Raw genomic sequence first — 25,265 nt, forward strand, 5'->3', positions numbered from 1 at the left:
CAAGACCCCTGACAAGTATCGCATCAAGAAGGGAGCACAGCTCATGATATACTTTCAGCTCTTACTTTCACAGGATTACTGCTGTCATTAAAGGCTCCTTCCTCCTTCCTTGTTCAGGTTGCTTGGAGTATTATTACTATTCGAATACTTTGAATGGGTAACAATAGCAACCCATCTTTTTGAGACTACTTGCATCACAAGTACACATATGGAGTAGGCTCCTCGTGGTTCTGTTGTGTATCTTAGCCAACAGAGCACAATGTGGATCGGATTGTCCGCCTGTCCCCTTGGTTGGGCAATGGTATGTTATTGGAGTGGGGGTGGGGGGGAGGGATTAGTGGATGGCATCTTATCGTTTGAAGTGGGATTTTACATTTTGAAACCTGTCTTATCCATTGGTTTGCAATCTAGGCCTGTGTTTATTAATGGACAGATACATGTTTTGTTTCCAGGAGTCTTACAGACAAGTAATGAAGATGAGGCCAAAAGACTTATGGAAACGGCTAATGGTAAAATTCCGCGGTGAAGAGGGATTAGATTATGGAGGTGTTGCTAGGTAAGTAATTGTTAATATAATGCATGTGGAAGGTTTTTTTTATTTGTCCCTCTTTTCGCCACTCCCACCCCCACCAAGCCGTGCATGGGTTCCCAATTCAAGGGAAGGCAACTGGACTGCTTCCAGATCTCTGCCAATTCTACTCCTATCTATCCACAAAGGTGCACAATAGCAGTACAGGGTGACTTTCCCTCCAGCTTTTTCCTCTTTTCTTTAAAGAGGGTGGGGTTGAAATGCTAAGCCTACTGTCCACTCAGAGTTGGCAAGGCGGAAATCCAGAGCTTGCTATTTGGGGAACCTTGGGCACAAACCGATGCCCCACCTCTCAGGCAGTGTGTTGGCATGGCGGTACCCCACAGCTAGTTTGTATTATAAATTCTTAGACTTATACAGTGTACTTGATGATCAGTACATACCATTACTTGCTGCAGCTGATTAATAAGTTACCACCAATCTACTTTAAAATGTTTAGTAGGAGTCTTAAGGCAACATTCTTGCAGATGTTAATTTGAAATTTGTCTTAAACACTGAAAGTAAGTTGAGAGGATTGTTATAGCAAGTTAATTACATTAATATTTCTATTACACCTTCCCCCAGTTATTAAACACTAGTGCTGTACTGTGGTCATAATTCTGTTATAAATGGGTCTGTTAGCAGCGCCACCTTGTGGATATTTTCCTAGACAAAATAGAAATGGGCCAAAGCCACTTGGAAGTCCTGATGATCTTTAGAATTGCATAATTCCTTATGTGAAATACTTTGCACTTGTATGGAATGAAGCATATCTTTTCTTATTTTTTGTCTCCTTTTTTTCTGGTACGGGAAGGTGTTGATTCCTTGCTAGAGTAGTTTATGTTGCCGATCACCCAACTGGCCATTCTTAATGTGTGAGCCTAACAGTGAGTATTGGCAGGCTGTTTGCTTGTGGAGGTATCACCGCTGAACCTGATCCGGTTTTCTCCTTCATACCTGTGCTTCCAGCATCTCCTGGATAGCGAGCAGGACCCTCGGGGCACTGAAACCAATCCCAAAGCTCTTACTGCACCCCAGCCGAGATCTGCTAACTCAGCGCAGACCGGGATCGAACGTGGGAACTTGCTGGTCTCAGCTACTCACTGCCTTTAACCATATTGAATCATTTGCAGAGCTTGTGATTTATTTTCCATCGGCATTCCCTTACCTGCAATCCTTTTTAATTCAGTTCTCTCTAACTTCTAGCCGCCTACTTCAATTCAAGAAGGGGTGTAATCTGTGGACAAGTTTTCTGCCTCAGCCAATGCCACACTTTCCCATTCAGTGAATCTGAATTAGGGGGTTAATAACCCCGGACTGTCGGCAGATCCACAGGCGCGATTGCTGTTCCCCTGAGCTGACTGATTTTGTAATATTTCGCTCAGGCACTGTGACATTTGGGGGAGGGGGTGGATTACAATAATAAAGCTGCCCAAGAATCAACAACAGCTTTATAACTAATAATAACCCTAAACTAGTAAAATATATATAGTTGTGCATAAAAATACACTTGTACTTGCCCTGTCATCCCTTTATTCCTTCTGTTCTCTCTTCCCTATTCTATTTTTATTTTTAGCTTTAGTTTTGCTGTTTTTTTAATCAGTATAATGTTAACCTTTGCTAATTTTTAAAATGTAAAACGTTTTGCTTAACTTTTTTATTACTGCCTCTCTGTTTCCACCATCCATTTTGGCTTGGAAACAACGTGGGGCAAGAAGTGCCATTTGGTTGGCTTAAAATTTAGTCCTTCTTTATCAACGAGTCAAATGCCAAAGATCTCGAGATTGACTTAGTCATGAGTGTGATGACTAGTTCAGTCCTTGATGCATGTCCAAGCAGAGAGAGGCTGCCCCCCAGTAATTATATTGATTGCCTTCATCGAATGAGTAAAATGATTTCTGCCATACTAAGGATTAGTCCTGGCTATGTAAGATTCAGTAATTCAGTTCTGCAAATAATTGTGGCACAATGAAAACCATTTTGTAAGACTTGAATTTTTTTCCACTGCAGGATACAGTGACTTTATGCTGCCTGCTTCAGATCTGCACAGAAACTGACCAGCAGCTTCTGACCTGCTAAATTCCCTGGCCAAATAACAATTAAACTCTGATTCACCACAGCTTTTGTGGCCTTAAGTGTTTTAAAAAGAGGAAGAAAGCCACCCTGCCCTGTGACTGACCCGAACATTGATTTCAACAATGCAGAGCAATTGCACCTTGTAGCCTTAAAGTGACACACTTTAACAGCAGAATAATACATTGTGTATTACATGGTATAATGCTCCTGTTCTTATAAAGCAGCACACCCTCTAACTTGCCACGAGATCATGACTGGATATCTACTAATATAAAACAAAAAGATTTGCTCTTTCTTTCTTGCAGGGAATGGCTCTATCTATTGTCCCACGAAATGTTGAACCCGTACTATGGACTGTTCCAGTACTCCAGAGATGACATCTACACATTGCAGATCAACCCAGACTCTGCAGTCAATCCTGTAAGCAGAAAGTCTTTTTTTAAATTGATGGCCCAGTCAGTTCCACTGTATAATTCTTGTAGTGGTGGTTTGTTGTTTCACAGTAAGATGAGGAGAATAGCCAATAGACCAGATGCACTCTTCCTAATTACTACATGCAGTCCAATGAGATTAACCTGAGAAAATGCAAGCTGGATTAATGATGAAAACCCACAAGTTTTGTGTGTGTGCACCCTGGCTTTTAGTAAAGCACTTTGCCTGTTGGAGTAATTGACCATTAATGGACAAGAGTGGGATGAGAACTTAAGTTCCATTGAGAGACTACATTTAAATTTTAAAATACAGTGAGATACGAGGGATGAACACAGGACGTTTATTAGATTTAATACTGCTCTAAACAGTCAGTGGTAAGTCAGATCAGTGTATATAAGTTAATATTTCTTAAACAAATAAGTGTTCTTCTCATTGCACTAAATCTTGAGGCTTGAGTTGGCCCAGTCATAGCTTGGTGCTCGATCTTAATCAGGTTTAATTAGTTCTTAGTTGAATCATTAGATGAAGCACTGCATAAACACATCTTTTGTTTCATCTTTGTAAGGAGATAGAAGGAGACTATGACAATTGATGTCATAATAGATGGATGATGTTCAGCAGCACCACCAGTTGTATTGTGACCCAGAACATACCGCACTAATGGTGGTGGATGAGTAGTGATATGTGGTTTGAGCAAACTGTGGAAACACCAACATTGGGAAAATAATTTATTTTATAAATCATTTAAAACATTTTAATATAGAAACATGTGAAGGAATAAGTTTATACCAGTAGTAGGAATCTACCTGTACAGGAGGTTTGAGTGTATGTCACATTTCAAAGTATCAAAAGGATAAAGAGAGAAATAAGGATAGTTATTTCATGCCCAGATAATGTTAATTTTTTTTAGAGGCTTGAGGGATAAATATTGGCTAGGACACTGGGGAGAACTCCCCTGCTCTTCTTTGAAATAGTGCTATAGGATCTTTTATGTTCACCTGAGAGAGCAGATGGTTTAATGCCTCATCCGAAAGACGGCACCTCCGACAGTGCAGCACTCCCTCAGTACTGCACTGAACCTTAGGGGTTGGATAGAACCATAAGGTTAATTTATTTTATGTTAAAATTAAATCATGGCAGTCCTTATTCCCTTCCATTTTAGCCTTTCAATCATAACCTGAATTGAGATTGGTGTAATTGTGCACCTTGCAAGTGGGCATTCTGGTTTGAGGGAGTTCATGTATTTTACTGTACTTCAAGCAAAGTTTACAGTGCCAAAATTGAAGTGATACAGCACATAGCTGTAACTCTGCAGTATCTGAATGGTTAATTCATAATCTAGGTTTTAAAAATTGAAGTTTCTGTTCATTTTAACTGTTCATTTGTTAAATTATATGCTTATAGCCAGCCTAAAATCTAAGCATCAGTCAGAGAACTGTGCATGTAATATGCACGGATAAAAGTACGTCTTTATATTGGCGCATACTGAGAATAATTCTCATTTTATTGAGGTAGCTGGTTAATAAAACTAGTGTTTTTCTTTCCATGGTAGGTGATTATAGTCCCATAGCACACGGGTAGAGTAGAATGTTAGTCGTATTGGGATATATGGTAATAGTCAGGAGACTACATTCAACCAAAAAAGTCTGCATCTCACAGAACAACAGATTAGTGTGTGCAGATGAGTGAGCAGCAGTATAAACCGAAGTTTGCGTGGAACAGCCTAGAGGAGCTAATATTACTAGGGTATGAGTTTGTACTTGAGCTTCTTCACTGAGGTTGGTTGGGGAGTGAATTCTGGAACTGGAGACCTAAAGAGGAGGGAAGGTAAAACAAAATTGAAGCAAGTAGTGAGCAGTATTTTTTGAACGGACATGAAAATTGTTCAATTAACTGATTCCATTAGTTACGAAAGTTTAAACCATTCTTGGGCTTTAGACCAGTTCGGATTTTCAAACCCCTCGATGCTACATTCAGCTTGAGACAAGTTGCCCAAACCTGAGTGTCATCTCCTAGTCAGTTCACATGGTGAAAGGTATTGAATTACTTACCTGACGTGCTAGCCTTCGATTTGTGGATCAAATACACAGGGTTCACATAAGCTGTTTGTGATTCCAGCCTGTTGAGTTTTCCACTTGCAGCCTCCGAGAAAGAGATGGGTGTTTTTATGCTTTGAATTCCAATTCCAAAGGCAGTAGATATTCCTTGCCATTTACATTCGAAGTTTGAAGAAAGAAAAGTAGGCAACATTGATTAAGGTAGTCTGCCTTAACCCCATCCTTCACATCTGAAGATCACACTGATGGAGTTTTTAATGTCACAGGCTTTTGATAGTATTTTAAGTTGTCACCTCAGAACCAGGATAACACCATTTTAACCTTTAAAATGAAATTAATATTTTTGAATTTTATTCATAGTAACATAGGAACAGGAGTAGGCCATTCAGCCCCTCGTGCCTGCTCTGCCATTTGATAAGATCATGGCTGATCTGTGATCTAACTCCATATACCCGCCTTTGGCCCATATCCCTTAATACCTTTGATTGCCAAAAAGCTATCTATCTCAGATTTAAATTTAGCAATTGAGCTAGTATCAATTGCCGTTTGCGGAAGAGAGTTCCAAACTTCTACCACCCTTTGTGTGTAGAAATGTTTTCTAATCTCACTCCTGAAAGGTCTGGCTCTAATTTTTAGACTGTGCCCCCTACTCCTAGAATCCCCAACCAGTGGAAATAGTTTCTCTCTATCCACCCTATCTGTTCCCCTTAATATCTTATAAACTTCAATCAGATCACCCCTAAACCTTCGAAACTCCAGAGAATACAACCCCAATTTGTGTAATCTCTCCTCGTAACTTAACCCTTGAAGTTCGGGTATCATTCTTGTAAACCTACGCTGCACTCCCTCCAAGGCCAATATGTCCTTCCGAAGGTGCGGTGCCCAGAACTGCTCACAGTACTCCAAGTGCGGTCTAACCAGGGTTTTGTATAGCTGCAGCATAACTTCTGCCCCCTTGTACTCTAGTCCTCTAGATATAAAGGCCAGCATTCCATTAGCCTTATTGATGATTTTCTGCAAATACTTCAATAGTTTCTTTTAAAAATGAGAATGGAGACAACTGCAGAGAGACATGAATTGTTCTTTAACCCTTCGAGCGCATTGCATTTTGGTTTCTAAAGTATGAACATGTTTTCTGCCTTGCAACATCTGCAAAGTTATTTCTTTTGCATTTCTAACTGAGCCTTATAAAATGGAGTTTGAAGAATGTACAGATGGCTTTTTGATTCTGCAAAAAACACACTAAATGAAAAATTCTTGTTGAAACCTGAGAATGTCTGGAGTTCAGTATAGGAAATATTACAGTGGGACAAATACTTCTTGGAAAATGGGAAGGGGAAAAAGCCTACATACGTACTTCATATGAACTCTGAAGTCAATACTTTATTTTTAAGCAGTTAAATTGCAAGGAAAAGGATTAAAGCATAACAGAACTATTCCTTGCTTTTTGATATAATTGACTATTATTCTGTACGATAAATCATGAAGAATTCTAACAAAAGTTTGATTGAAGACAAATTCTTGCTGAGCACCATTCACTTAACTGATGTGTTTTCATTTCCCTTTCCTTCTAACTAGGAGCATTTGTCTTATTTCCATTTTGTTGGTCGGATTATGGGGATGGCAGTGTTTCACGGACACTACATCGATGGCGGTTTCACTCTGCCCTTCTATAAGCAGCTGCTGGGAAAGTCGATCACACTGGACGACATGGAGTCTGTGGACCCAGATCTACACAACAGCTTAGTCTGGATCCTGTATGTACACTGCTGTTTAACCACTAATACCTCTTAGCTCCAGCCATGTGGAGAACAATTTCAGTAATTCCATTTTAGACTTCATAAGGAGAAGTTAAATCAAATGTGGCGTGGAGATCGTTTAAAGGCTCACTTAGAGAAATGCTGCCGTGCCAGAAATCTGCACGAAGGCAAAGCTGAATGTTTTGAAAGCTGTGGGTTTACACACCGACTTCATCTCAAAAGGTGGCGGAGCAGTTGTGCAACAGAATGTGCTTTTGTGAATGCCACTTTGAGTTTTGGTTGAGTACTCCTTGTACAATGGGCATATGCACCAGGATGATGCGGTAACGAAGTATTTTTGTCTAAATGCAGAATTGGCTTTTTAAGTTTTGTTCATGGTACATAAGTTAAACCCAGTTTCATTCACCAAAATCACAGGTCAGCTTAACTTGGTGCACTGTTGCAATGATTAATCTGATTGTTGTTGGGCAGTCCTCCAAGGGAGGAACCAAGCCATTCAATTCAAATGCAAACATCTTGTGTGATGTGTTTCCCTATATATTTTTGATTGGCAGCTCCTTTTGAATTAACGGGTATTTAAATTCACCGGGCACTTGTCACTGTTTTTGAAGATATTCATCATCCTGTCTTTTTAAAATCAGTGAATATAACAAATCTTTGAAGAAAATTAGTCAGGCCAGATAACTTCCATAGTTGATGATAGAAGGGGAAAAAAACCTATACGTATTAAAATGTCCAGTTTTGTAGTTTAACATAGGAGTTGTGAAATATTTATTTTCTATTACAACGTGGAGACCGCTAAACCTAACTGCTGTAAAAATATATGTTGCGATACTGCTACTGTTTGCTTGTTCTATTACTGTTTAATAAACGTGTTTGGCAGTTAAAGTCCAAGACAAAGTCTAGTGTAGTATTATTCTGCTGTCTTCCAAAGCCCAGGAGGATCTTTTGAAGGCACAAAGTAAAACCAGTAGCTGAAACAATCTGAAAAGGGTTCTCTGTTCATTATCTGGATATGCTACAAGTTTTATCTGGATATTGGGGTAAGTGAATACCCTGTCTGAGACATGAAGAGTAGGATTTACCTATGGATTTAATCTGAAACACAGTAGCCAAAAATATTTAGAATAAAAAAAGGTAAAGGAAACCCAAAAACATAATAGTCTCCCCTCTGCAATTATGTCCAGAATGCTGGATTACTTTGTGTCATATTCTGTTCCGTATATTTAACACGTTCCAAATTACTGCTTTACAAAAAGAATAGGTCTTGATAATTGTTCTCCCCAAATATTATCAGTGTTTGAACAAATATGACATAACGGTGATAAACAAATGTTACCTAATTTAGTTATAATCTTGAAATAATTTATTTTTAATTAAATAATTTGCTAGTTATATAACAATTTTTAAAAATTGTCATTTTCAAAAATGCACTTTTGGCTTTTAATAGTGCAAAATAAAGTTGCTTCAGTCTCTGAATTACAGCATTAAAGCATCTTTTTATCATAGCAAGATTTGAAATCTTTAGAAGGCTGCCAGTTAAACCCTCTGTGCTTTAGCGAGTCATGATAGCAGCTCTACCTTGGGATGAACAGCATTTTTTTTGGATTTGATGGTTTAAGATGGGTGTTGGAAGATCTGACATGAAGTTTACTCACTTTTTCTTTTTAAAAACTGCAAACACTTCTTTGAGTTTCTATTTAAAAATTTACAAAATTGCAAAATGAGGTGCTACGTTGATGACATTTGTGGCAAGATAGTGTTGACTTGTAGGAGTGAACAAAATATTTACTCCGTGAAGTTCACCTAACGTTGTGTGAGCACTGAAGCATTTTGAAAATATATGATCTAAAGTTTCTTGTAACAAAATTTGACACAAAACTTGTTCACCATCAGATCGCATTTGTTCTCGCACTCTCGCTAATGACATTAGGGATAACTGTCATCAAGACCGGTAGTATTTATAACGTGGTAACATAAAATATCTTAGCTATACAGAGGAACGTGATACTTATTTCTTTTGTTGTCTGAAAAGACACTTAGTCTGTTACCAACCAATAACTCGCAATGTATGCTAGACAAAAATTATCTTTTGGAAGGAGAATCGTTCGAGTGAGCAGAGTTTTATTTTTCTCCCGTGCAGTGAAAATGACATCACAGGTGTCTTAGACCACACGTTCTGTGTAGAGCACAACGCCTACGGAGAAATCATTCAACATGAACTGAAGCCAAATGGGAAAAGCATCCCTGTATCAGAGGAGACCAAGAAAGAATATGTCCGGTAAGAGAGAGCACAGGTCTGTTCAGTTTATTGCTGTTTTGTTGTGATGCTTGATGTAACTTTTATCTCATAACAAAACAGTCAGCAACAAAATAGCCTTGTAAGGGATTGGATTTCTTGGTGCAGACTTGCACAGTTAAATGCATGCTACAGCTTTGCTCTGCAGTAAGGTAATGTAAACAACCTATCTGTATCAGGAAAGCAGCTTTCCCCCATGTGTACCTGATTATGGCTACATCTGTCAGTACAATGAGTTGACTGCCTGGGGATTTTCACTGAGTCAACAAGCGACCAATCTATATCGAAATATTTATTCACCACCATTACTGGAATAGTTTTCTATCTGGTCTAACCTGTTTTGTAAGTTTTCAGGTCATGCACTATGAAGTTGAAAAAGCACGAATATATCGTTTGTTTTTTTTTAAACTTCCTGATGGAATAATTTTATTTTACAGTAATATTAACCCAAAACTACTGAACAGCTAAAACACAATTCCATATCACAATCTAAAAACACTTCACCTGTGTTCACCCTCTTATCCTTGTTTCTTCCTATCTCTGAACAGCATTTTTTTGGATTTGATGTGCACCTTTAGGATGGGTGTTGGAAGATCTGGCATGAAGTTTATTCGCTTTCTTTTTAAAAACTGCAAACACTTTTTGAGTTTCTATTTAAAAATTTACAAAATTGCAAAATGAGGTGCCACGTTGATGACATTTGTGGCAAGATAGTGTTGACTTGTAGGAGTGAACAAAATATTTACTCCGTGAAGTTCACCTAACGTTGTGTGAGCACTGAAGCATTTTGAAAATATATGATCTAAAATTTCTTGTTACAAAATGTGACTTTATGATTTTAACTTTAATTCTTCTTACCAGTATATTGTCACCTAACTTTTTTTTTCTAACTTTTTAAATTTTAAAATCTTGAATTTGTGCTTTTTTTTGTTGCTATCTGGGATCTGCTCCATTTCACAGGCAATTTTAGCATCCTGCCTGCCCTCTGACTAATATCTGTTAACTCACCACCATTCAGGAATCAAATCGGATATCTTCTGGTTTGTGAGACCTGGCTACACACTGCTTTTACCAACTGATCCAGCTGGGAAGTTAACTGACTTTAGGAAATGTTTTGTGTTGTAGGCTATATGTGAACTGGCGATTTCTACGAGGTATCGAGGCTCAGTTTCTGGCTCTGCAGAAAGGATTCAATGAGGTGATCCCACAGCATCTGCTGAAGACATTTGATGAGAAGGAGCTGGAGGTCAGTACTCTTTTTATCATGGTACTCGATATCCATTTCAGTACTGTATTAGTGTTTCAGACATATGTATGTTTCATTGTCCGGAGAAAGTACTTGGGGGCCACTCATTCTCCTGCTTGAGAGAGACGATGTTATCTTCAACCAGGTTGATTTTCATATTCAGTTTGTTCATCTATTGAGGACCGTGAGCTGTTGTAAACCGTGAACTCGTTCACATTGTTCTTGTGTGTATAAATGTAAATTCCAGGTGGATCCAGGCTTCTACAGATTGCAGATCTTCACCATTTTATGTTTCTACCTAAGATACGCGTGCGTTACTACTGCGTGCTGATACTGAAGCAGCTCCCTGCACTGGGAGCAGCCTGTAATCCCGCTCATCCTCAGTGATCCCTTGGTGTCTGTGCACTCATTCTCCACCCCCCACCCCCACCCCCAACCCCGTCACCGCCACTTGTGCACTCATTCTCCCCCCCCCCCCCCCCACCCCCATCACCACCATTTGTGCACTCATTCTCCTCCCCGTCACCGCCACTTGTGCACTCATTCTCCCCCCCCCCCCCCCCCCCACCCCCGTCACCACCATTTGTGCGCTCATTCTGCCCCCCCCGTCACCACCACTTGTGCACTCATTCTCCCCCCCCCCCCCCCCCCGTCACCACCACTTGTGCACTCATTCTGCCCCCCCCCGTCACCACCACTTGTGCACTCATTTCCCCCCCGTCACCGCCACTTGTGCACTCATTCCCCCCCCCCCCCCCCCCCCCCCCGTCACCGCCACTTGTGCACTCATTCTCCCCCCCGCCCCCGTCACCGCCACTTGTGCACTCATTCTCCCCCCCGCCCCCGTCACCACCACTTGTGCACTCATTCAAGTCCAGGAAGTGCCCATGCCTAAACATTCACTCCCTTCACCACCGGCGCACTGTGGCTGCAGTGTGTACCATCCACAGGATGCACTGCAGCAACTCGCCAAGGCTTCTTCGACAGCACCTCCCAAACCCGCGACCTCTACCACCTAGAAGGACAAGGGCAGCAGGCACATGGGAACACCACCACCTGCACGTTCCCCTCCAAGTCACACACCATCCCGACTTGGAAATATATCGCCGTTCCTTCATCGCTGGGTCAAAATCCTGGAACTCCCTTCCTAACAGCACTGTGGGAGAACCGTCACCACACGGACTGCAGCGGTTCAAGAAGGCGGCTCACCACCACCTTCTCAAGGGCAATTAGGGATGGGCAATAAATGCTGGCCTCGCCAGCGACGCCCACATCCCATGAATGAATTTTTAAAAAATGTTCGATCTCTGGCCTGGGTTGGGGGAAATCGAGCAGGGCACCTGATCTCTATGCTATCGGGCTTCATACAGCTGCTCCTACTAGAAGTGCACATGGGTGGGTGGGTGGGTGGGTGGGTGTCGGGGGAGGGGGAGGAGGTTGTGTGGGTGGGTTGTCGGGGAGGGGGGATGGTTGTGTGGGTGGGTTGTCGGGAGAGGGGGCTTGGTTGTGTGGGTGGGTTGTCGGGGAGGGGGGATGGTTGTGTGGGTGGGTTGTCGGGGAGGGGGGGGGGTGGTTGTGTGGGTGGGTTGTCGGGGAGGGGGGATGGTTGTGTGGGTGGGTTGTCGGGGAGGGGGGATGGTTGTCGTATGAACTCGGGATTGGGCTCGGCACTGTTGTCCTCCATAGTCTGCCAGCACTCTCTATCGAGGCTGCATGAATAGCGCTGCTTGAATGTACCTGAGGGCAGCTGGTGCCTGAGAAACAATGACTCGGTGAGGGAGTCAACTCCTGAAGGAAGGGAAGGAGTAAAATTAGAGGGAAGAAAGATACAATTTTGGCTTCAAGGGAAACATCCAAAAGTTGAAGTAACATCAGGAAAGTAGAATATAGTCTTCCGGTATAGATCGAACCATCATAAAGTGCTTGTGTTATTAAAGTTGTGTAACATTTGTAGAACATGAACAACTTGAGTGAGGCTAGCAGAATTAAAGTATCATAGTAGCTACAGCACAGGAGGAGGCCATTCAGCCCATTGTGTCTGTGTAGGTTCATTGGACTATTTTTTAAATGAAACTCTATATTACGGAGTAGTTACGGTTGTTAGCATATTTTAACTAGGTAGATAATGGCCTGGAGAAGGGTAAATCTGTATCCATGTGTTAACTTGGCTTGTTTTCTATTGACCGTTCTCAGCTAATTATCTGTGGCCTTGGCAAGATTGATATCAACGACTGGAAATCAAACACTAGGTTAAAACACTGTACGACGGATAGCAATATTGTCAAGTGGTTCTGGAAGGCAGTGGAGTCTTATGATGAGGAAAGGCGAGCCCGACTGCTCCAGTTCGTGACAGGATCCTCTCGAGTGCCTCTGCAGGGTTTTAAAGCACTACAAGGTGAGTGTGCGTTCGTGGCCGTGTACGGTTCTGTGCAGTACGATGTAACGAAACAAAACGTAAGCTTGATCACGTCTCTCTAACTGTGTGCCAATGGGCACAGAGGAGAGAGGTTTATTGGCTTCTGAACACTACTTTGGGGTGTGGAGGGGGGGGGGAAACGCGGGAGGAGGCAGTTTGCAAGGCATGCTGACTCGGGAGCTAAAATATTATTTTAAAAATACTGCAAAACTAGCAAAGTTTTGCCCATTTTAAATGGATTGATGTTTAAAAGTGTCTTCATGTTACTGCAGGTGCAGCAGGCCCGAGGCTCTTCACTATCCACCAGATCGATGCCAGCACTAACAACCTCCCCAAAGCACATACCTGGTAAAAAATTGCACTTTGTTTTAGTTTTTGAAAACATTGATTTAACACTACTGTTGTCTTCAAGTTGCCTTTTATAATTAAAAAGGAACTGGGGGTTGAAAATGTGAATGTAAAGCTCAGTTAATTAAAATGGGCGGAAGATCATTGTACCATAATGAGAAAGATAATATCGCCGAGCAGTCAACCCATCCCATTAAATTTGTACGAGACATGTCAGGAATTCATTAACAGAATGGGAGGGATAGTCTTACAACTGGAATCTGCCATTAATAATTTTCTGTCATCAAGCAGCTCTTTCACTCTTGTTCCCCGGAGTGAGCAGATTATATTGTCATGCAACAGAGTGAAAATTATAGCATCGTTTGTACTGTGATTTATATCTGGCCAGTAAAGATTATGAAGACAGCTTAGAGGGATGTTATAGACAATAAGACAGTGTAATAAAAGTTGTTCTGGAAAACAGCATTGTGCGCAATTATGTCAGAGACTATTGAGGAATAAACTTTATGGGGATGCAGCTGTGGTGTGAATTATAGCCTGTTTAGGAACTGGGCAGTAAAACACATCTCTTTGTTTTCTTCCCAGCTTTAATAGAATTGACATTCCTCCCTATGAGAACTATGAAAAACTCTATGAGAAGCTGCTAACAGCCATTGAAGAGACGTGTGGGTTTGCTGTGGAATGACTGGTTTGTGAATCATGGGACTTCTGTACGCACCTGTCAGTGAGGGCTCTCTCCAGCCAAGGTTCCAGCAGTGCTTGGAATATACAGGATGTCTTTCCCTTGCTTAGAAAGAGGACAGCGAGAGGGATTGGATGATTAGGGAACTTTGAGGAAACCGGTCACCTGGCATTTGCCATGAGACTATCAGCTGCTAAACTAATATCTGGAAAATTACAGACTGCTGGCTTTTTATGATTTGACCAGTTAGCAGTATTCTTGATAGCATTTCTGATTTAAAAGACTACTACAAGAAGTACTATTTAGTCATCTGTCTTAAGCCCCATCTACTCCTTGCTAATTATTAATAGCCCCCATGCATCACGATGTAGACTGCAGCAATCGGTACAACAAGCTATTGTTGGGCTGAAGTGACTATACCATAATAGCACCTTTTTCCTACTGGTCGTTCATTTGGGTGCGAAGCATAGAACTTATCAACAGTACAGTAGCTGAGCTCTTGTAAACTTAATATTCCAAATGGACTCTCAAATGGAAAATTGGCTGAATATTTTTGTTTTATAAGTGTTCTTCCTGGTGTGCTCCAGACTTCAATCAATGTCTATTAGTCCAGTTTTTTTGAATATAAAATCATCACAGGAGAAACATTCCACTTCATTTCAGCCAACTCAGCCATAACCACTTCCCCATCCCCTCCTAAATTGACAGGGAGGAATCTTTTTATGAACTGTATATTACCAGCCAGCATTGCTACCTGGGAAGTTTCTCGTCATTTTTCTTTTTGTTATTGCATCAGTTATTTACATGACTTAAGGGATAAATACTCCTTTTTATTGTATGTTTAAAAATGGCAACACTCTACAATGTGATGTTGATTTATGCTCCCAGGACTTTCTAACATTAAATGAAAGGTGTGAATTACATTCCACCTTTTATTGGTTATAGCTGGGCTGAGACAATTGTCATCGTATAGCCGTCAACAACTATTAAAAAAAAAAAAAAATTAAAATATATAAAGTTGAAGAGCGTTGTCCTCAGTTATGTTTTTCTATCCATAGATGAATTATGACCTGTATATTACATTGAGGCAGCTCAAGGCCCTGGGTTGACTTTTTTTTGAGTTTGACTTCATTGTATGTTTTTTTTGTAATTTTAATGATAGGAAATGTTCTGCAGATCCTTTACATCCACATGAGTTTTAATATATTTATAACCTGTTGACATTCTTGTCAAATGATAGTATTTCTGTACTGAGAGCACCTGTTGATACAGCAATCTTATATATTTTTTTGCCCTGCACTGCTGCCTATCAATTGCAAGAGCATCATCCAACGGGAAAGTGTCCTGCAATGGTGCTTTGTACAGTCTTGGGTGAGGCATGATATATAAATTTGAGGCTAATACTGTGATTATTACAACTTTTAAGTTAATTGTATCTTAACTTTTATTTTTAACCACTTTTTGCACATCTTAGGATTTTAGTTCTGTTTGTTCTGTTGACACCCCCACCACTCTCCCTCCCATCCTAAAAGAAAAGGTTGACAGCGGACATCCCATTCCCAGAACTGAGTCCTCAATGGACTTTTACAACTTTGTCCTCTTGATAAATGTCCAATGCACACGTGGTCTATTTTCATGATCTGTTTTGATACCATCCATAACACTACGCCGAAGTTTATCAATGGTGGATTTCAAATAGGCTGCATACAGAAGTAAAAGCTAAAGTCAGCAATTAGAGCGTCGCTCTTGTAATAAAACGCATGCTTCATCATACAGCTGATAGCTCCTAGCATGCTCCCATCGCTTCAGACTTGAAATATGCTGTAAAAACCCAATAATACGTTATAGCAGACAGGAGCAATTCACTGTATGTAACACTTATTGGTTAATAGAATATTGTCTACCAGTTGTTAAAATCTTTTTTTTATATATAGATGTAATGAGTTTACAATTAACCCCTTGGCTTTACTTCCCAGTTCTAAAAACACCATATTTTATTTTGTTTTTAGGTTTTTCTCATTTCCATTTTATTTGTATTTATTACAGAGTGTTTTAGCGTCGTTAACACATTGTATTTCACCCCCGCTGTTACATGGGCTTTAATAATTAAAAAAAAACAAAAACTGTATGGAAACAAACTTTTGCGTATGTACCCATGCAGAATGAGCAATAAAGTGTATGCTGTTTGCACCCTCACAGCATAAACAGTTCACTTTTATGTTTGCCTTCTCTTTATTAACGGCTTAACCATTTCAAGTCATTAAACCAGTATTTAAAAGCTGACATCCAATTACTGTTTGGTCCTGAAACTTAATTCCTTCGGTTTAATCTGTACCCAATGTGAATTCATTAGTTCATTAGGTAGTGAGTCCTACAAATTGGAAAAGGGTCCTAGGTTTGATCTGTGCTAAGTTGACTGATCTTAGCCAGTGCAGAGGTAGAAATAAATGGCACCAGAAAACACTCTTTTGAGCGTTAACTGGCATGCATGTTGTTAGCCCCCAGTCTTTTTCGAATAGATTCTTCAATATCCAAATGGACACTTGCATGGTAGGTATGGGGGAGGGGGAAAGTGTTGCAGCAAGCATCTGGCAGGATGTTATAAAAATAGCATTCCATCACAGCCGCAGCCACTTTCTTGGTAAATCTGCACCATGTAGGTTTGTAGGACAATCCAAACACTAGAAATTGTAGCTGTGATTTTGCTGTCAAAGTGACTATTTTGCAATAGTTCCTCTTAAAATTATGATGGTGGTAGAATTTATGCATGGAATGTGAAATATATTGAACACTTGGTTTTTGTTTAGTATATTAAGCACTAGATTGAAGAAGTCTTGCATCTTCCATGTCCTGTCCTTGATGTCATCCCTTTACCTCCCCACAGCACTAAATTTAGCTGGTTTACTTTTATAATTAATTGTTATACCTGTATAGTTACCATTGAATTCAGGTTTTGTGTTTGCAAATTTTATTTTCCAGATTAACAGAGTGGGTTCCTCTGCAAGCTCTGGTTGGTCTTATGCTTTGCTTCTGGTGCTCTTTTTTTAAAAAAAATGATAAAACAAAAATTGTATTTTGGCCTGAAAATGTAAGCAAGTGTCCCTTAGATTTCTTAGAGCAAAAGCTGAGTTTAATCCACCTTTTTAACTGTAAAAGGAATGATAACAACCCGTGTGTAAAGGTGAGCATCACTAGATTTTATTTTAACTGTCAAACAACTTTCTAATGGTTATCGTGAGGCATAGCACAGTAATTAAGTAAATTTGTATGTGACACCCTTCCTCTGGCCACAGCCAAGTTCTTGCTGACTGTAGGCATAATTTCAGTTTGTTCCTTCTCTTATAATGTAGCTGTAGCTGCCATGTTTGACACTTTGGGCAGCTGGGTTCTAGAAGTATCCTAGGTCACCATTTTCACAGGTGAGATGGTTGATGTCGGATCGGTGTCTCAACAACCAGTGATTCCTACTGCTGTTGTACTAGATGTCTTAATACTCCTCCATACCCCTCCAAAACTGGTGTTGATAAATGTTGGCCAAGAGAACATCCCTGCTCCTCTTCAAATAGTGCTGTGGGATCTTTTACATCCACCTAAATAGGCAGGTAGGCTTCTAAGACAGTACCTCCAACAATGCAGCTCTCCCTCAGTACTGGAATGAAGTGTTTGCCTAGATTCTATGGGACTCGAAACACACAACCTTCTGACTCGGGTGAACATAGGCAGAGCCAACCACAACAGTCATTCTTGCTGTGAAATAAAGAACTGTCTAAACACTGAAACAAACACTGCATTAAGTGGGGCTGGACTGTGGCTTTTGAAGCCTAGGGGCAGTGCTGATTGAATGGCGGTTGTTTAGAAAGGGATGCTTTTAATGCTCATGGCTCAATTAAGCCAGAACACTGAAATCAATTCTTGGAGGTACTGCAAAAACATCAGGATGCAAATCAATGATGCCTAGCTTGTCATCAGTATACCCCTGCAGAGACTTGAGTCTGGGCTTCAGATGTGAAGGAATGGCTAGTTCTAGTTCCACTTCCTCAAAACAGGCAGCCAAGATTCAAATAGGGATGGTCCATTTTTTTCTACCTCAATTAAGTTAGGATCAATAGTTTGAGATAGATGCAATTGATAAGAACATGAATGTAAACCTTTTGAGGCTCTCTTGTACACACCTCTTATAGCCCATTACAAAAAGCTTAGCCCCCTCTGTTCAACAGCAAGCACCCATTAAGATCTGAATGTGGTGTAGCTTTACACAGTCCCATAAACCTCATGAATTGAATGGCTGAGCAATATTGATCTTTTCATATTAGCTCACCTTGGAATGAATACAATATCCCTAGTAAATATGATGCAAGTACTGCTGGGTAACAGTAAGCCTAAAACCCAGACTACCTGAAAGATCACAACAAGAGTTTGCTTGGAAACACAATTTTTAGAAATTTTTTTTTAATAAATTAGTTTCAAAAACATGATCATGTAGAAAAGTTAAATTGTTAACACAATGGCCCTTCAACATATGCTAGTAAATTTGTATGTACACAGTTATCCACTGTACAGGATAAAAATGTACAAAGTAATTTTTGGAATAAATGAGCATTATTAGTGTCAAACCATCTTGTGGACATTTATGCATACATACATGCTGGGTGCTGAGGATTTTCATACAACAAAAAACATTAGATTATTTTAACATGAAAGAAAACCAGCCAGTGTTACCTGACATATTGTAGAAAGATCTGCACATTGGTCCAGCATAACACCCTGGTAGCAATTATTAAAGTAGTATTCATAATCAAACAAATCTCAGGAACCAGCATAGTACACAAGTAAAAAATCATCATAGAATGCAGTGATATTGAGGCTACAGACCACCAGTAATAGCAGCAGTCTGAATTATTATATAATCTGTTCCTAGTTAAATTTTGTTCAAAAGGTTTATTAAAAGACTAGTCTGGCACCGACTATATATGTTTGTCCCATTTCTCTGCCTGGCTTGAACAACAAAAGCCTTTAAGGTTTTAGGAAAGTACTGTTGTGCTTTGGTTACTTAAGCCCTTTTTAAAAAAAGGTGCAATGGAACTCTTTCTTCACAATAGTGAATATTTATAATGATGGGGTTTTGCTGTAGTGGAATGAAGCCATCTGGAGTTGGCGTTGTACCTTTTCAGCCTCCAGTTCTCTGAAGTACACATCATCGTCATCCCGAATAATCATTTCCTGAAGTTCGTGGATCTCCTTCTCCATTTTTGCACGTAGTTCATTCTTAAATTTTTGGAGTGCCTGTAAAGATTTAAACAGCATAAGCAACTTAAAAGTAACCAGCCCCCTCAAAACTACAGTACGGGATGCTAATTTTCATCTGAAATTCTCCTCTACTCTTACAGCTGTAACCTGTTTCAGGGGCTAGGTTGTTATGGCAAAGTGATTCAAACATTGTATTAGATTATCTAATTAAGATTTAACACTCCTGCTTGTCTAAAAGAGAGCATGTGAACTATGATAATGGAGCGAACCATTTTAAAAATGAAAGTCACTCTGGCTGTTGTGACGTTTACAGCTCAACCTCAAAGTTGTTATTGCAACAAAGCAGAGGCGGAAACCTCCAGAGTAATGAAATATTGGACAACTCAACATATTGTCAACCATTCCTTTCACACCTCTAAACAACCTTTACACAGAGTTTACTTTCACAAACCCATCTTTAAAGGGATCTTGCAGTAACAGTTCCCATTTATCCATCAGATTTCTTAAATAGATGCACTCTAACTGGGTTAGAGTAAACATAGAAAATAGGAGGAGTAGTAGGCCAATCGAGCCTGCTCCGCTATTCAATGTGATCATGGCTGATTCTCTATCTCAATACCATATTCCCGCTCTCTCCCCATACCCCTTGATGCCTTTTGTGTCTAGAAATATATCTAGCTCCTTCTTAAATACAAGTCAGTGACTTGGCCTCCACAGCCTTCTGTGGGAGAGAATTCCACAGGTTCACCACCCTCAGTGAAGAAATTTCTCGTCTCAGTCCTAAATGTCCTATCCTGTATCCTGAGACTGTGATCCCTTGTTCTGCACCACCCCAGCCAGGGGAAAACATCCTTCCTGCATCCAGATTGCCTAGCCCTGTCAGAATTTTATGTTTCAATGAGATTCCACCCTCATTCTTCTAAAGTCTAGTGAATACAGACCTAGTTGACCCAATCTCTCCTCATATGACAGTCCTGCCATCCCAGGAGTCAGTCTGGTGAACCTTTGCTGCACCCCCTCTATGGCAAGTATATCCTTTATTAAGTAAGGAGACCAAAACCCCACACAATACTCCAGGTATGATCTCACCAAGGCTCTGTATAACTGCAGTAAGACATCCTTGCTCCTGTACTCAAATCCTCTTGCAATGAAGGCCAACATACCATTTGCCTTCCTAACTGCTTGCTGCACCTGCATATTTGTTTTCAGTAACTGGTGTACAAGGACACCCAGGTCCCTTTGTACATCAACATTCCAATAATACTCTGCCTTTGTTTTTCCCTTCCGAAGTGGATAACTTCACATTTATCCACATTTTACTGCATCTGCCATGTATTTGCCCATTCACTCAACTTGTCTAAATCGCCTTGAAGCCTCTTTGCATCCTCCTCACATCTCACGATCCCACCTAGTTTTGTGTCATCAGCAAACTTGGAAATATTACATTTGGTTCCCTCATCCAAATCATTGATATATATTGTAAATAGCAATAAAAAGGAGCTTGAAATAAATTTTCTATAACTTGCCCTGAGAGAGTTTATAGAAAAGTCATCGTCTGTTCCCGCAGCTGGGGATTCTTCACCTCACCAATACAACTTACAAGGAGAAATGCAAGGTTGTTGGAAGGATACCAACTGCTCTGCATCATGGAGTGGATGGCTTGAGTTTGTAAATGTACTTTCTGTATTGTGGCATATTTTATCAGATTCCTTCAGGATACACATAGTTTGGGTTAGTTAAGATCGGTCAGAGTAGAAGAAAAATAAATTACCTTGTTTTGTGCAGATTCTCGGATTTGAACTTTTTGCCGCTCCTGTGCTAGAGTTTCAGCCAACATTAAAAACTAGATTTAAACAAAAAAAAAATTTTTCAGTTGGCTAATAATGAACTTGCTCAAATTCTGAACACATCTATTTTCAGGAGATGCCCTGATCATTGCCAGTTATAAAATATTACACCTAGTGTACACAATTTCCCAAAGAGATTACACTGTAAACCTATAGAACAGTATTACAATTCTAGCAGAGAGAGAAAATCTTCACCTTTGTAAAGGCTTATATTATGAACAACTTCATGAATATATAGTTTCACATCAGCCTGAAAATCAGAGTCAAAAAAATAATTCCAATTACTGGTACAATACTCTAAGGGCAGGTAAGTTATGGTAAATCACTATCAAAGGACTCTTCTCCCTTTCCCTCATATTTCTATAGTGCCACACCCACTTAGTTCATGGCCAAAAAATCAGACTGTTCCAGTGTTTCCCAAACTGACCAGTGGGTATATGAATGGAGATGTGGAAGAAATTAGTTGATTCTCTGTCCAGTTTTCTTACCTTCAGGGAAAGGTGGTGTGAAATCACTAAAAGGACAGAGATCAGACCCACGCTACTGGCATGGAATCTGCTAATTGAATCAGCCTTGGTGGAGTGGTAGCACTCTCAAATTTGGAATGGGGCTTGAACCCAAGACCTTCTGACTCAGACTTGAGCATGTAATCTAGGCTGACACTTTAGTGCAGTACTGAGGGAGGGCTGGACTGTTGGGAAGTGCAGCCTTTCAGATGAGATTAACTCAAGGCCCCGTCTGCCCCCTCAGGTGGACGTAAAAGATCCCATGGCATTATTCAAAGAAAAGCAGGTGAGTTCTCTCAGTATCCTGGCCAATATTTATCCCTCAACCAACATCACAAACAGATTATCTGGTCAAATATCTCATTGCTGATTGTGGGACCTTACTGTGACTACGCTTCAAAAGTACTTGGTTGCCTGTGAAGTGCTTTGGGGAGTCAGCTCATGAAAGGCACTCTATAAATGCAAGGTTATTCTTTCATGTTGGGCACATACAATAGTTTTCTATATGTAGCAGAATGTTACCAGAATAGAGACTAGATTAGTACAAGGTCCCCATCTCTATTCCAATACCTGATCTCGATAGTAATTCTCCATAGATTGTAGCTCTTCCTTTTGTCGTTTCTTGTGCTCCTCTCGTTTCTCTTTGGCATAAGTCTTCAATTCACGCAATCTCTGCTTCTGAATCTCCAGACCCTCCTCAAACAGGTTTTTGAAAATCTTTGGATTAAGAAAATAACTAGTCACTAATTAGACTGCTTACTAATACACAAACATTTGCAGTAACTTATCTACATTAAAAATGCTGGTCACCAAGGTGTTTTTTTAAAAAATGAGTTCTCACTGGAGAACAATTGTACTGTTGGTGTCCAATGAGAAGCATAACCTGCATCAGCACTTTTTGGTTTGACACTTTAGAACACTTCAGATGAGCCAGTCATAACTATAATGTGGTCACATTATTAATAGCATTATGTACTTTTTAGTGCCTTAAATATAGCAAAAGTCCCAGGTGGGAGACAGTGGCGCTTTTGAGGAGTTGGTGTTTGAGTAGAAAGGAGATCAGGAGCCCAGCAAGGATGTGAGTGGCAAAGTGTGGGGAGGAAAAAGAACAGATGGACATATCCAGTGTTACGTAGGTAGAAGCAGGTGGACTTGGTGATGGATAGGGTGTGGGGCAATACTTAGAGTAGAATAGCAGGGGATCCTAAAGAAGGATTCTTGGAATATATCAAAGTTGGCCGTACAGGGTTGGAAGGAGAAGCAACTTAAGGAAATCTGTCGCTATGTGGAGACAGACAAGAGTGGAACCAAATGAGGGCAGTGCCAGAAAGTGGGCCATTGCGGAGAGAGGCTGTTATAAAAAATTATGGCGTTGCAGATAGATTGGCCTGAAAGACACACACCCTTAGGGTGCAAATACACAACCATAGAATGCAATAACACTACAAAAACAGTAGTATCAGTGCAACTGGACTCTGGAGCAAAGCTCCCTGCAGACATGAGTCTCTCCATTTTGCTCCGGAGTATGGTCAGAATCTGCTTTCCACCAACATGACAAAAGCATCATTGCAAAATGAACTGCTTCACATCAGCACTGCTGTTGCACTGTAAATGCACCTCAAAGTATGAGAGGTGCAGATGCAGTTCTTCTCCTGCTAACACAATTCAAACACAAGTTAATTCATCCTCACCCTTTCTTCTCGAGTCCTTGCTCGCATCATTTTTGCACGCAGTTGAACGTGGTAGTCATTGTAGTACTTCTTCGAACGAGCAATTTGCTGCCTTTGCTCCTTCATCTTGTTCTGGGCAGACTTCTGTTGCCGTATTCGTTCCTTAAACTCTTTCTGAAGGTGAAGCAGAAAAGGAGGAGGTTGGAAGGGATTATTTTCATGCAAGCAGCAGTACCACAAGGAGCTACTGGAGCAGACATTTATGAGGAAAACATAAATGTCTGCTCCAGAAGCCATACATAATAAGTTACAGGGAAATTGAATTAGAGTAGATCGCTCCCAGTGAGGCAGCTAGTACAGATTTAATGGATTCTTTCTAGAGTTTTATGGAGAGCAAACAGCTGACCCAGTTTTTTTTTAAAAAAGTGTCCATCAGGTTTTTCATAGAACCATACAGCACAGAAGGGGGCCATTTGGCCCATTATGTCCATGCCACCTCGAAGAACAACCAGGTGCCCATTCTAATCCCACCATCCAGCACCCAGTCCATAGCCCTGCAGCTTACAGCTCTTTAGGTGCAAGTCCAGGTACTTTTTAAAAAGAGTTGAGGGTCCTTGTCTCTACCACCAAATCGGGCAGCGAATTCCACACACCCACCACCCTCTGGGTAAAAAAGTTTTTCCTCACGTCCCCTCTAATCCTTCCGCCAATCAGTTTAAATCTATGTCCTCTAGTTCTTGAACTCTCCGCTAGGGGAAACAGGTACTTCCTGTCTACTCTATCTGGGCCCCTCATAATTTTGTACACCTCAATCAAGTCTCCCCTAGCCTCCTTTGCTCCTAGGAAAACAACCCCAGCCTATTCAATCTCTCCTCGTAGCTGCAATTTTCGAGCCCTGGCAACATTCTTGTAAATCTCTGCACTCTCTCCAGAGCAATTATGTCCTTCCTCTAATGTGGTGATCAGAACTGCGCACAATACTCCAGCTGTGGCCTTACCAGCATTTTATACAGTTCAATCATTACATCCCTGCTTTTGTATTCTATACCTCAGCCAATAACAGAGCATTCCGTATGCCTTCTTCACAACCTTATCTACCTGTACTGCCACCTTCAGGGACCTGTGCACATACACTCCAAGGTCTCTCACTTCCTCTACTCCTCTCAGTATATTCCCGTTTACTGCGTATTCCCTTTTACTGTTTGCCCTCCCTAAGTTCATTACCTCACACTTCTCTGGGTTGAACTCCATTTACCACTTTTCTGCCCACTCCACCAACCCATTGATATCTTCTTGGAGTCTACAGCTATCCTCTTGGAGTCTACAGCTATCCTCTTGACTATCAACTACACGGCCAATTTTTGTGTCATCTGCAAATTTGCCAATCATGCCCCCTACATTCAAGTCCAAATCATTAATACATACTACAAACCGCAAAGGACCCAACACTGAGCCCTGTGGCACACCACTGGAAACGGATTTCCATTCACAAAAACATCCATCGACTTTTACCTTTTGTTTCCTGTTACTAAGCCAATTTTGGATCCAATTCGCCACATTTCCCTGTATCCTATGGACTTTTACCTTTCTGACCAGTCTGCCATGTGGGACCTTGTCAAATGCCTTACTAAAATCCATGTAGCCAACATCCACTGCACTACCCTCATCAATCCTCCTTGTCACTTCCTCAAAGAATTCAATCAGATTTGTAAGGCATGACCTTCCCTGAACAAATCAATGTTGACTATCCCTGATTAAACCATGCCTTTCCAAGTGACAGTTTATCCTCTCTCTCAGTATTGATTCTAATAGTTTGCCCACCATCGAGGTAAGACTGACCGGCCTATAATTGTTCGGCCTTTTCCTCCTACTCTTTTTAAACAATGGTATTACGTTTGCAGTCTTCCAGTCCTCTGGTACCTCCCCTGTATCTAGTGAGGATTGGAAAATGATCCTCAGAGCATCCGCTATTTCCTCCCTGGCTTCCTTCAATAGCCTAGGAAACAATCCATCCGGTCCTGGTGACTTAACTTTCAAGGATTCCAGTCCCTCTAGTACTTCCCCTCTCGTTATGTTTATCTTATCCAATATTTCACACCTCTCCTCTTGAA

The 25,265-nt window shown here is 40.7% G+C and overlaps 2 protein-coding genes across 4 annotated transcripts in view; one reads left to right on the top strand and one right to left on the bottom strand.

The window, feature by feature from the left end:
* The window catches only part of smurf2 (SMAD specific E3 ubiquitin protein ligase 2), a 216,818-nt gene extending 200,722 nt beyond the window's left edge, over positions 1-16,096 (top strand). For both annotated transcript variants that reach the window (XM_068003917.1, XM_068003918.1), the window contains 8 exons: positions 453-556; positions 2,950-3,064; positions 6,712-6,890; positions 9,037-9,174; positions 10,318-10,438; positions 12,632-12,833; positions 13,127-13,202; positions 13,788-16,096. In XM_068003917.1, the coding sequence (XP_067860018.1) occupies positions 453-556; positions 2,950-3,064; positions 6,712-6,890; positions 9,037-9,174; positions 10,318-10,438; positions 12,632-12,833; positions 13,127-13,202; positions 13,788-13,887 (1,035 nt within the window). In that variant the 3' untranslated portion in view covers positions 13,888-16,096. The remainder of the gene's footprint in view (positions 1-452; positions 557-2,949; positions 3,065-6,711; positions 6,891-9,036; positions 9,175-10,317; positions 10,439-12,631; positions 12,834-13,126; positions 13,203-13,787) is intronic.
* A 2,263-nt stretch (positions 16,097-18,359) lies between these two features.
* Positions 18,360-25,265, bottom strand: part of LOC137341047 (centrosomal protein of 95 kDa-like) — a 46,522-nt gene continuing 39,616 nt past the window's right edge. For both annotated transcript variants that reach the window (XM_068003916.1, XM_068003915.1), the window contains exons 19-22: positions 23,176-23,328; positions 22,055-22,201; positions 20,903-20,974; positions 18,360-19,167 (exon numbers count right to left, since the gene is read on the bottom strand). In XM_068003916.1, coding sequence (XP_067860017.1) covers positions 18,991-19,167; positions 20,903-20,974; positions 22,055-22,201; positions 23,176-23,328 — 549 coding nt within the window. In that variant the 3' untranslated portion in view covers positions 18,360-18,990. The remainder of the gene's footprint in view (positions 19,168-20,902; positions 20,975-22,054; positions 22,202-23,175; positions 23,329-25,265) is intronic.

The sequence above is a fragment of the Heptranchias perlo genome, chromosome 23, assembly GCF_035084215.1.
Source record: "Heptranchias perlo isolate sHepPer1 chromosome 23, sHepPer1.hap1, whole genome shotgun sequence".
Taxonomy (NCBI): Eukaryota; Metazoa; Chordata; class Chondrichthyes; order Hexanchiformes; family Hexanchidae; genus Heptranchias; species Heptranchias perlo.